Source organism: Alligator mississippiensis, chromosome 11, assembly GCF_030867095.1.
Source record: "Alligator mississippiensis isolate rAllMis1 chromosome 11, rAllMis1, whole genome shotgun sequence".
NCBI lineage: Eukaryota > Metazoa > Chordata > Crocodylia > Alligatoridae > Alligator > Alligator mississippiensis.
Window position 1 is genome coordinate 49,116,845 of NC_081834.1, and position 12,767 is coordinate 49,129,611.

The 12,767-nt window shown below is 48.7% G+C and overlaps 1 protein-coding gene across 1 annotated transcript; it reads right to left on the reverse strand.

The window, feature by feature from the left end:
* Positions 1–7,699: 7,699 nt before the first annotated feature.
* Positions 7,700–8,449, reverse strand: LOC102577100 (olfactory receptor 2AG2-like). Its single transcript, XM_014604164.2, has one exon. The coding sequence runs from the start codon at positions 8,447–8,449 to the stop codon at positions 7,700–7,702; it is 750 nt and encodes a 249-aa protein (XP_014459650.2).
* Between the last annotated feature and the right edge of the window lie 4,318 nt (positions 8,450–12,767).

Consider the following 12,767-nt stretch of genomic DNA (forward strand, 5'->3'; position numbering starts at 1 on the left):
CAGCTGGGAACTGGTGTCCAAGCCCTGCTTTAACAAGGGAAATAGGAGTGGGAATGAGAAGGGGCCAAATCCTGGTGCAAAGTGCTTCCAATCTCATACCGGGGAGAGACAAGGAAGAAGTCCCATTCTGGGGAGGGAAAGCAAGGGCTGGAAGCAAGCTTGGCCAGGGTGGGCTCCCCTCTTGGATTTAAATCTCTGTTGGACTGGCTCCCCTTGGGATTGTGCTTGGTGAGGAGAGAGGGCCAAAGGTAGCACCACCATTTCCCACCTCCCACTTCCTCCTGCATCACACATCTTGCAAAGGGAAAATAGAGTGATGGATGGTGGCTACATTGTCTCTCTGGGCTCTGGAGCAGCGCAAAAGCAGTGACTCCGGCAAGAGTCTGCGCTGATCCTCTGATGAGTGCAGACAGCTCATTCCACGTATCAAGTAAAGCCAGAGGGTTGGCAATGCACCACTGCCCCCTCCGTCCTGTGCCGAGTAAAATGACTTTCATGCCATGCCCTGGCATGCATCCAAGGATTACTAAACTCTGGCGTAGGCCATCCTTGCCAAAATGAAGCTTTTTATGTGTCCTCTAGGTAGATCACCCCGCAAAAACGGGACTGCTTTTCTATTGTGACCACATTGTTTCTATCACTGAACACAAACAGGTCTGACGCAACCTTTCCTTAAGGGTCTATTGAGAGACCTGGACCCAGCGGGAGCAGTTTGATGGCTTCCAGGTGGTGTTAGTGCTATTGGCTGCTCTTCCTGTGGCCACGTGCCTGGAGCTGCGGGAATGGGAGGAAGAGAAGAGATGACTGAGAGAAGGCGCTCTGGGGCCCAGGCTCCCCAGGCAGAGATGACTTACTTCTTTGCAGTCTATGGGGAACCTGTCAGAGGATGGGGTCCCCAAGGATGGCCGTGATGAACCTAAGGCCCCCCAACTGTGCCAGTTCAGCTCGATGGGCACCCCTTTCTCATCCGCCACGTCTTGTTGGTACTAATTTTGAATAGGGAAGCTGCCCCAAAGTTTGTTTGGACATGGTCCTGATGGACCCCTCTGAATCCTGGGGTTCGCATACCCGTTTTGGGTCCCGTTTCAACATGGATGTCTCGGGACACCCTCAGCCTTATGGGCTAGATGCATGGCTCCAAACCATCACTTTACCATGCCCCAAGCCTCGCAGATCGTATTCCTACAGCGTCCCTCCGAGGCCTTGGTTTCACTTGGCCTCGGATTGTCACTGGGCTCTCCGCAGCCCTGTCTCTCTCTGCGCCCCTCGGCGCTGGGCTCTCCGCAGCCCTGTCTCTCTCTGCGCCCCTCGGCGCTGGGCTCTCCGCAGCCCTCTTTTCTCACTGCGCCCCTCGGCGCTGGGCTCTCCGCAGCCCTCTTTTCTCACTGCGCCCCTCGGCGCTGGGCTCTCCGCAGCCCTGTCTCCCCCTGCGCCCATCGGCGCTGGGCTCTCCGCAGCCCTGTCTCCCCCTGCGCCCATCGGCGCTGGGCTCTCCGCAGCCCTGTCTCTCTCTGCGCCCCTTAGCGCTGGGCTCTCCGCAGCCCTGTCTCTCCCTGCGCCCCTCGGCGCTGGGCTCTCCACAGCCCTGTCTCTCTCTGTGCTCCTCGGCGCTGGGCTCTCCTCAGCCCTGTCTCTCCCTGCGCCCCTCGGCGCTGGGCTGTCCGCAGCCCTCTTTTCTCACTGCGCCCACACTGGCACTGCAATCCCCACACTGTCGTGGGCCCCCAGCGAGGCCTCCTCCTTCCCCAATAGCCTCAGCCCAATCCACCGGCATTACGAACAGAAATAAAAAAGGCAAGCCCCTAGGCTACAACATAACTCGAGCAGCACAGGGATTGCTCTGTCCCTTCAAAAGCGCCCTCTTCCCCAGCACTACAGGCCTTGGAAGCCGGGGTACGTGGGGAGCTCCTAAAGTCCCTTAATGTCCCCAGAAGCGGAACGGGCAGTCAGGCCCCTTCTCTTAGCTCCCTCTAGGAGAGCTCCTTCCCCCTTGGCTGCTGGTAGACAACTGCCTCCCTGCTCCCAGCCCTGGGGTTTATATATGTCCCAGGCCCCGCCTCTTCTGGTCAGCTGACCGCCAGTGGGTGGGGGCTAACTCCCTCGTTCCTGCTGCCATGGCAACTTGCAGCGGGGGGCGGGTTGCTGCCTGGGTGCGAGGGCTCTCTCCCTAGCAGTTTCAGCCCGTAAAGAAGCAGACTCCTTAGTGCCCTGCGACACAACCAGCAGGGGAGCTTTCCCTATGTAGCTGCGAGCCCCAAGGTCCAGCACCCGTGGATCCTGTCAGGAACTGGCATAGTCCCTGCTCCTCAAGGCAAACCTCTGCTCATGCTATGGCTGGGTACGTGGAGACGGACTATAGAGGTGTGAAGCTACTGACACCTGAAATCAGCAGCAGGACCTGAAGTGAGAGGGAAAGGGTGAACACAAGGAGAGTTCACATGTATATAGTTACTTGGGCCTGTATCATTCAGCAATGCCATCTGGTATTGCAGAAATAGGGGGAGCCTCGTAAATGTATTTGGTGTGACCTGATAGGAATGAATCAGCAATAGCATAGCTACAGCAGGGCCAGAGGGTGAGAGGTCAGGAATTATTTCAGGGTTGCAAGTGCCCAAAAAATGAGATCAGACAGTGAATCCACTCCGAAAGGGCAAGCTACGGACTGGGAGGTCAGAGGTCTACACTAAACAGCTTGAGAAGCAGCAGGAAAAAGAAACAGACAACACGATAGTCCAAAGAGACTCACATATTAAACACCAAGAGGTTGCAAGAAACGCCATGTTCTCTCAAACATGCACAAACCCAGACAATCAGAAATCTGCTCCAGGTGAAAGAGAGCTCGTCTGAAAGCCTTTGCGACCAAGAGCAGCAGAAAGGAAGGAGAAGGCCGAGCAAGCCACTTCCATGCACTTGCTGGGATCCTTGTCATCACTCCATTCTTGCTCTATTCCTAACACTACCCGTATCAACTAGAGGATACTCTATCACTGGGGGACACTAAGAATTTTCTGAAAAACTAATTCCTATCAATCCTAAAGTCCTAACTAACATTAACAATATAAATCCTTACCACTAATACTACAGTAATAAAATCAAACTGGGAACTCTAGGAAACCTTATCACTTTTCACTCTCTGAGTCGATACCAACTGAGGTATCAGGAAAAAATACTTGACAATGCCTTTTTCTCTCCCACCAGTCTCCACAGCGATGTGATGGCACAACAGGGCATGGGGCACTAACCAGCCTGTGTCAGGCCCTGTACCGGGGACTTTCAACCAGACTGCCATGGCTTTCCTTTCTTTCTTCACACAGTTCACATGCATCTGAAATTCTTCCTATGTAGATTTAAAAAGAGGGTGGGGTGGGATTTTTCTTGGTTTCCTGCCCTGCCTCCTGCCTTCTTCCCTACCTCCCATCCCAAAAAAGGAAAAATAATTATCTCCCTGCAAAACATTTCTCCTTGGGTCTGAGCAACAATGTACTTAAACCCTTTCCCAGCTTGAGAGCTACCTAGAAGTTAGAAGCTGAAAGGGATCTCATGAGATCAAACAGGTCCATCCACCTGCTGTTAGGTGGGAAAGACTGCTGGACTGAGACAACCCCAGCAAGGTGTGCATCCAGTTGTCTTTTGAAGATGTTTATGTGCTGTCCTGGGGTTGGGGATTATGGGGTGCAGGCACCTATGGGGCAGAGCCCGGGCACAGTCAGCCAGCACCCTGGTCTTTGGCTGTTCCCCTGCAGGTGCGTACGCTGCGGTGAGTCCAGTGCGCGCTGGGTTTACCCAGGGGCTATGGTATCCAGTGCTCTCCCGAACAGCATCCAGTGGCTTCCCCTCCAGCAGCTGGTGCCCTGGGTCAGTAGGGCTAGTGTCTGGTCTTGGCACCACTGCTGACAGCTCTGGATCTGTCTGGGGCTGAGCAGTGGGCCTGGGACCAGTTTGGAGAGGGTCAGGTGGCGCAGGACCCAAGATACGGGCCAGACCAAGGGCTCCTGATTCCTGGAGGCAGCACAGGACATCCACCTAGGTGCATGGGGGCACCTGCTTCTAGGAGCAGGCAGTTGCCAGGGGGCAAGTGGGGCTAGGGTCAGGGTCTGGACACTGGGTAGCATGAGGGCCACCACTAGGGTCTGGACAGTATTTGGCACCCAGTGGTTGTCTGTGGCCTGCACTGCCCTGGGCAGGCCCACAGTTTGCTCCTGTAAGGCTTCCCGTCACTAGTACTCCAGAGCCAGGAGCTGCACCCAGACTGCCCAGTCTGCCCAATCCCACATGTCCTCACGCCAGTCCTGTGCACCCTTGGAGGCAACATCCTCCACCTGCCAGTTCTGTGCGTCTATAAGCCGGTTCTCCAATGCCATCACCAGCCAGTCCTGAAGGATGATACAGTCCTGGGTCTACCTTTGGTGGAGCCAGTGCATCCTCAGGGCCATGGCTCTCAACATCTGTGACCCTGAGGCCACACTCTGGCTGGCAAATGTGGCCTCTCCCATGCACAAGCAGCTGCAGGTCCTGCAGAGACATGAGTAGGAAGCTGTTTGTGAGACTTTGCAACATAGCTGAGATAAGGTACGAGGAGCTGTGCACGACCTGACCTCAGATCAGGGGTTAAGTGCACATGGATCCTCATGTAAATGTGGCTCTGTAGACTGTGGTTATGAGTTTTCCTTATCTTGTGAGAAGTTACAGTTTCAAATCCAAAACCAGCCCAAGCTTTGTATGGCTCATTGGTCTATGGCAGTGATTCCCAACCCTTTTTTTTCTGCACCCTGCTGCTGAGAGCAGAGCGTGGCAGTGGTGGTCATGACAGCTCAGGGGCACAGACAGGGGCGGGGAGGCTTGTGGCATGTGGCACAGCTCCTGTTTTGTGGACAGCACCACCAGCATTGCCCCTGCAACCTTCATTTGGGTGATGACCTGGGCTTGGGAAGCACTCATTTTGGGTATGATTCATGCTTTGGGTGTGAGAGGTCCTGGGTCCAAATCCTGGATGCATTTAACATTTTAGAATAAGAGAGTCTTGGCTGGATAGCGTGCATGACTAGAGTAGTATTACCGATGGCTACAAAGCCTCAAGAGAAGGCTGAGGGAGCCTGGTGACTGTCTATAAACTCACTAGGGGGGGCTAGAAGGGTTTGAGGGAGACCTTTTTTTCCCCTAGCGCCCCCCCAGGATAACAAGGAATAATGGCCACAAGTTGTTGGAGAGAAGGTTTAGTTTAGACATCCGTAAGAACTACTTCACAGTCAGGGCGGCCAGGATCTGGAACCAACTTCCAAGGGAAGTGGTGCTGGCTCCTACCCTGGGGGTCTTTAAGAAGAGGGTTGATGCCTACCTGGCTGGGGTCATTTGAACCCAGTTTTCTTCCTGCCCAGGCAGGGGGTCGGACTTGAAAATGTACAAGGTCCCTTCCGACCCAACTTCTATGAATCTATGAAACTCTTGAGGAAGGGCAGGCAGGGGAAGGAGGAGGGGGAGTTGCACTTTATGTAAAAGAGCCATATGATTGCTCAGCGCTCCAGGATGAAGCTGAGAGAAGCCGATTGAGAGTCTCTGGGTTAGCTTCAGAGGGGAAAGCAACACGTGTGATGTGATAGAGGGGTGCTACAGACCACCAGACCAGGAGGAAGTGGGGATGAGGCTTTTTCCAAACACCTAGCAGAAGTTTCCCCAACACAGGCCCTGGCTCTCATGGGGGACTTCAGTCATGCTGACATCTGTTGGGAGGGCAACACAGCCGTGCCCGGGAGATCCAGGAAGATTTTGGAAAGCATTGAGGACAACTTCCTGGTGCAAATGCTGGAGCAGCCAGCAAGAGGCCATGCTCTCCCTGCTGTACAGAAAAATGAGGAAGTATGGCAAAGGAATGGGTTTTTCTCCACCCCGCCCCCACCCAGAGACAGGCATTTTCACTCCTTCACAAAAACAAGAAGGCAGGCAGGCAGACAGGGTAACATGCCGTTTTATTGCACCTGAGTGATTGGTAAGACGCACACACACGAGTGTTAAGAAACTCTCCCTTTGGTAGAAACTCAGCCTGGATGGAGAGAGGACACCGTGCACCTGGAGTCCCCGAGACAAGACAGTGTCCGTGGGTGGGTCGGGGGTCCCCATGGAAACTGTACTATGCTCGGACAGCTGGGAGATGATGGGAACTGCAGTCCTGTCACACAGAGGAGGGCATCAGCATGCCGGTGCCTCTACCCATCATGAAAACCTCCAAGGATGGCACTTCCACCACCAATCTGAGTAACCTCTTCCAGTGTTTTCCTACCCTCCTCCTGAGAAAATTCTTCCTGATACCTGACCTGTATTTCCCTTACTGCAACGTGAGACCATTGCTCCTTGTTCTGTCATCTCCCACCACTGAGAACAGCCCAGCTACAGACTCTTTCCAACCCCCTTTCAGGTAGTTGAAGGCTGCTATTAAGTCCCTTTCAGTCTCCGTATCTGAAAACTAAATATGACCAAACCATGTAAACCTTTTTGCCTCCATTATTTTTAAAATAATAAAACAACAAAATGGCTCCAGTTAAGTTGGCATTCTTTTACTGTAAGACAACACGATTTCTATAATAACGTAAATCAGTTTAAAAAAAAAAACAAAACTTTCAGGCACGAATTCCCTGGGTGGAGTCTGATAGTGGTAAACATCATCCTGACCTGTTGCGGTTCATCTGAGTTCGTTGCAACTGAAAAATTGCTGTGTATTTTGTACATTATCCCAAAATGTAAAAGCTAAGTGAAAGCTAAGAGCTGGCACTTTCCGAGGTGTGCCTTGAGTCTAACGAGGGGGACCTTGAGTCTAAGACAGTTTGAGAGCCATGGATCTAGGGTAGAAGTTTGAAAAAGCAGAAATAAAAAGTAGGTGCCTTTCACTGAGGATTGAGTGCTTGGTTCCTCTTAGTGCTTTGAAAAATCTCTCTGTAAATGCTACCATTTCACACAGCACCTGGGGCAGCATTTAAACAAGGCCTCATCTACACAGAAGGAATAGTTAAGTCAGGCAAAAAAAATCTCCTAACCTCCCCCAAGTTACTCACGTAAATTTGTAGCAGGGACAAAGCCTGAGAGCCAAAGTAGAAAAATTCTCACTTTCAGGACAAGATATGGCAGAACAAATTCCCTAGATTAAAAACAAGTAAAAGCTTCTTCCTGAATCTTGCTCTGTTCTTTATGGTTCCTAAGAAGAAAGAAAAGTGGACACCACGTCACTCTGAGCTGTCTGTAATTACCAGATCCTTTGGTAATTTTCTGCAGGGAAAAAAATCTTAGAGACCCAGAAATGAAAGACTTTTAAAGGCATTCAACTGTGTTGGTAAAACTTTTCTCTGTGCCAAGACCCACGCACTACCCAAGGAGAGACCCCTCGTACCCAGGGGCAGGGCCAGTGTGGTGCAGAGGAGCATTTCTGCCTCCCCTTCCACAGTGACGTTCATGTGCCAGCAGCTCTATTTCCCTGCAGCCCCAGATGCCCGGTGAGAGCCGGCAGTGCTGAGGAAGTGAGGGAGACTGGACCGAAGGGAAGCAACTCTGTGGAGGGAGCTGCCGGGGGAGAGACCTGGAAGGGAACACCGACTGCCGCAAGCTGTTTCTTACAATGGAGTCACCTAGGAAATGTTCCCCAAAACCAGCCAGCACTTTTGTCAACTTTGACACCATCTACTACCAAGTCCTGTCAATTTTTCTGGAGGACTCTTCATTTCCCAACCAGCTGTCTTAGGGCTCCCAAGACATCCCTGTTCCTCAGGCTGTAGATGAGTGGATTCAGCACTGGGGTGACAATGGTACAAAATACAGAGGACATCTTGTCTTGTTCAGGTGAGCGAGAGGCGTTGGGTCTCATGTACATGACGATGGCAGCCCCATTAGACATGCCCACCACAGTCAGGTGCGAGGAGCAAGTGGCCAGAGCTTTCTGCTGTCCTTTGGTTGACTTCATCCTCAGTACGGTAGAGAGGATGTGAGTGTAGGACGCTAGTATGATGGAAGAAGGGATGAGGAGCAGCACACTGCTAGTCACATACAGCAGAGTCTCGTACTGGGAGGTGTCAGAGCAGGACAGTTTCAGCAGGGATTGGATTTTACAAGCGAATTGGTCGATATATTTGGAACCACAGTAGGGCAGGTGCACGGTGTGAACTGAATGGTTCAAGGCATCTGCAGCTGCCCCAATCCAGACCCCAGCTGCCAGCCCCAGGCAGACTCTCCTGCTCAGCAGGACGGGGTATTGCAAGGGTTTGCAAATAGCTACATACCTATCATAAGCCATGACTGCCAGAAGGAGAGCTGCTGCTCCACCCATCATCAGTGAGAGGAAAATCTGAGCCCCACAGCCAGCTGGAGAAATGGGGTTTCCTGGGGTCAGGAAGCCTGCTGACATTTTGGGGACTTCAATCAGGGTCTGACAGATGTCCATGAAGGCCAGTTGACTGAGGAAGAAGTACATGGGGGTGTGAAGGGAGGAATCCACCTGGATTAGTACTAGGAGGAGAGTATTCCCAGGCACGGCAGAAACCAAGGCAAGCAAAATGATGGCAAGGACGAAAGTGTGAGCTTTGGTGTGGTGCAGGAGTCCCAGAAGAACAAATTCTGTTGGTGAACTTGTATTGTGTGTCTCCATTGCCTCTTCTATGTGGCTGGGCCTGAAGCAGTGGGGAAGAACAAGGCTTTTTTGGATATTCACACACTTTCTACTGGGTAACGCTAATGGGACCTGCGGCAGTCTCTGGGTTGCCCCTCCCGTGAAAGAAATCCCAGACATGATGGCTGATAAAATAAACTGGCTCATTTCCTTGGAAAGAGGGGAGGAGTCTACCTGGATTAGAACGAGGAGGAGAGTATTCCCAGACACGGCGGTAACCAAGTCAAGCCAAATCAGGGCGAGGAATAAGGTGTGTATATTGCTGTGGTGCAGAAGTCCCAGCAGAATAAATTGCACTGGTGAGGTTGAATTTTGTGTCTCCATTTCCTCTTCACGTGGCTGGGCCTGAAGCGCTGGGGAAGAACAAGGCTTTGTGGAATATACACATACTTTCTACCAGGTAACTGTAATGGGAGGCAGTCATTGGGTTTTTTGTCTTGTGAAAGAAATGCCAGAAACGATGATTGATAATAAAAACTGCCTTAGGCTTGTCAATTGTGTTTATTTATTCAAGAGATTTTGTAAGTAACATGTAATTTTAATGATCCCACCCTTTTGCCTATCAAGCTGCAAGCCTTTCTATAGGTGGATTTGCAGTGGTTTAATCATTGGTATGTCTGTGTTACAGGTGTTGGATCAGCTTCAGAGTTGTGTGGAGATACTATAGCCAGGTTTTATTCATTTTACAGAGGTACTAGTTGCAGCCTTACTACGACAGCGTTGGACACAGAACATGCTGTGTAAATGGCCATGATTCAGGATGTATAATTGCTTGCTCTGCTTCAGCTGCTACTAGTAGCCAAACTCCCTGTTTGGAGTTAATCAGACATCAGTCTGATTAAATTGAATGGGAAAATAAACAATCTATAAACCCAAGGAATAGCCTTAAAGGCCAGATACTTCCAGAATGATTAAGAGGCCCAGGTTAATAATGTTCCTGTTTCAGAAAAGACAATAATGGCATTAATTGTTATCATAACTGTCACTAAAAGTAGGAGGTGTAAGTTGACAGGACATGAGATGCCAAATGCACCGTAGATAAGTTCTACTGCACATTAGTGCATCACAGCAATTAGTCATTTTAAAGCACTGTAGTATTAGTCTACTGTGCATTAGCATCACTAAAAAGGTGTGTATTGGTATAACAGTACAGTAATGCTGGATGCTGTGATCTGTTAGGGCTGTGCAAAACGGCACCATTCTGTTTCAATTTTCATGTCGAGATTTTGACAAAACAGTGTTTTGTTTAAATTTAATTTCTATTTGAAGTGCTGTTCTGTTTCATTTCGTCGAAACAGTGACACTGTTCATAGGGCTGGAGAGGGGAACTCAGCTCAGCTGGCCTGAGTTGTTTTCCCCAGCCCCATCATAGCCTGGCTGAGCCACACGGGGCTGCATAGCTGTTGGGAGCGCAGCCCCGGTTCTTCCCTGTCTTCCACCAGCTGGCTGTTGGCTGCCTTGAAACTCAAAACATTTCAACTAGCCATGATTCAGGATGTATAATTGCTTGCTCTGCTTCAGCTGCTACGAGTAGCCAAACTCCCTGTTTACACATCAGTCTGATTAAAGTGAATGGGAAAGGACACAATCTATAAACCCAAGGAATAGTCTTAAAGGCAAGATACTTCTAGAATGATTAAGAGGCCCAGTTTAATAATTTTCCTATTTCAGAAAAGACAATAATGGCATTAGTTGTTATCATAACTGTCACTAAAATTAGGAGGTGTAATTTGACAGGACATGAGATGCCAAACGCACCGTAGATAAGTTCTACTGCACGTTAGTGCATCACAGCACTTAGTCATTTTAAAGCACTGTAGTATTAGTCTACTGTGCATTAGCATCACTAAAAAGGTGTGTATTGGTATAACAGTACAGTAATGCTGGATGCTGTGATCTGTTAGGGCTGTGCAAAACAGCACCATTCTGTTTCAACTTGCGTGTCGGATTTTGACAAAACAGCGTTTTGTTTAAATTTCATTTGTATTTGAAGCGCTGTTCCGTTTCATTTCGTTGAAACAGTGACACTCTTCATAGTGCCGGGGAGGGAAACTCAGCTCAGCTGGGCTGAGGTGCATTCCCCAGCCCCATCATAGCCTGGCTGAGCCACACGGGGCTGCATAGCTGCTGGGAGTGCAGCCCCGGTTCTCCCCTGTCTTCCACCACCTGGCTGCTGGCTGCTTTGAAACTAGAAACGTTTCAAAACTTTCAAAACATTTCAACTAGCCTTGTTTTGTTTTGCGACTGTTTTGAAACCCTTTGTTTCATTTCATTTTGATTTCACTGTTTCAAGCTCGAAATGAGTTGAAACTGTTCAAATGAAACAGCCAGTGAAATTATGCACAGTTCTAGTATCTGTTATTGCAGGCACTAACATTAATGTGTCATAACTATGGCGCATCAATGCACGTGTGAATGCTCCCAGTCTGCTTCAAGCTAATGGAAAACTAGGCAGGCTATGATTTCATGAAATGCCCTTAAAGACCCAATATATCCACAATGATTAAGAGGCCCAGGTGAATCATTCTTCTATCTTAGCAGAGGCAACGATAGCATTAATTATTATCACCACTATCACTAGAAGGAGGAGGTGTAGCTTAAGAGGACAGCTCTAGCACTGCATGTGGGGATGTGAAGAAACTTCTATTTCCCCAGCACCTCACCATTTGTTAAATAAGTTGTAAGATCCCAATTGTGCTCCCACATCCTTTCTGCTGCTCAGCACTTCCAGTGGGACAACTGGCATTTTCAGGAACATACAGTGAAAACATCTGCACACTGAAGTCTACCAGTGTCCAGAGCCATGAGTGGAGAATTGAATTGAATTTTTTTTAAAGAACATTTGGTTCTATTTTAATCATTTAAATAATTTATAGTCACTTTACTTTTAAAATGAATATACATAAAATCATAGGAAACAGAGAATAATATCAAATATAAGGCTATAGACCGAGAAAGAAAAATAAAATATGTGACTGAAGCAGGTTAAAGATGCTAAGGTATTTTCATGAAATAAAATGTAAAATTTGGATATGTTTTTTGTGTTTTTTCATTTTGCTACATCTTTCTGAAAAATATCTTTATTGTATTAAAATGCTATTGAATCATTATTATTACAAAATAATAGTTCCATAACATTTTTTTTTAAATGTTAATTAAAATTTCAAGTAACGGGAATGACTTTTCATGGGGGGGAAACATATTTCATTGCCAGTTTCTTCACAATTTAATATGCAGAAAGTTTCTAGTAACTGACCACGTGACAGTGCAAAATACCCTGTGAAAGGTCTCATTGGAGTGCTACCAGCACAATGCCAACAGAAACTGTGTCCAGAGAAGGAGGAACGTAAAGTATTGGAAACACAGAGAAACTGCCTCTTCTCACTCCATAAAGAATCGTGCAATCACACTGGCTTCTCTGTAACCGCAGGAGGAGGGTGGCTGGCTCTGCTGCGTACAACCGCCTGCCAGCCAAGCAAACCACCTCTTCAGTGTCTGCTGTCCCTGAAAGAGCCCTGGGGGAGATATGGAGACATTGACCTCAATAGCCAAATGCAGAAATGAGGCTTGGGAAAGGGAATTAAGACTGGCAGGCAAAATGTTTGAACTGCTATTTACTCTCTGAAGCTAAATACCTCTGCAGCTGCATGGAGGCACAGAAAGTCAACAAAGATTTGGCTCATAAGCAGGAAAGGTAGAAAAGAGGTGAGGTCTTGGAAGAGTGGGACCCTCATTTCTCCATTGTTGGAGCAGGGATCCCAGGCTGGTTGTGGGACACGGTGTTGTGGGGGACGTTAAACAAACCACCCCTTCTTCTGGATAGGCTTCAAAGACATTAGGAATGAAAATGCATTCAGTGATAGTATGAATGGAAATATAGAAAAATTATAATGACAAAAGTTGCATTCATCTCAATCTGTCCAGGATGTCATATACGTCTGAATTCCTGGAGACACAGAGATGAACAGGGATTTTGTAACTGACTTACTAGAGCCAGGATTTTACCCTTTGAAAATAAGAATTTCCTCTTCAATTCATCTGAAATGCATCAATGTATGTAGACATGCTAACAGGAAGAATCTGCCCTCATTATCATTGCAAGGACACCATAATCAGTTATATT

Excerpts from the sequence above, each read along its gene's own strand:
- LOC102577100 (XM_014604164.2), bottom strand. The coding sequence starts at position 8,449 with ATGTACTTCTTCCTCAGTCAACTGGCCTTCATGGACATCTGTCAGACC.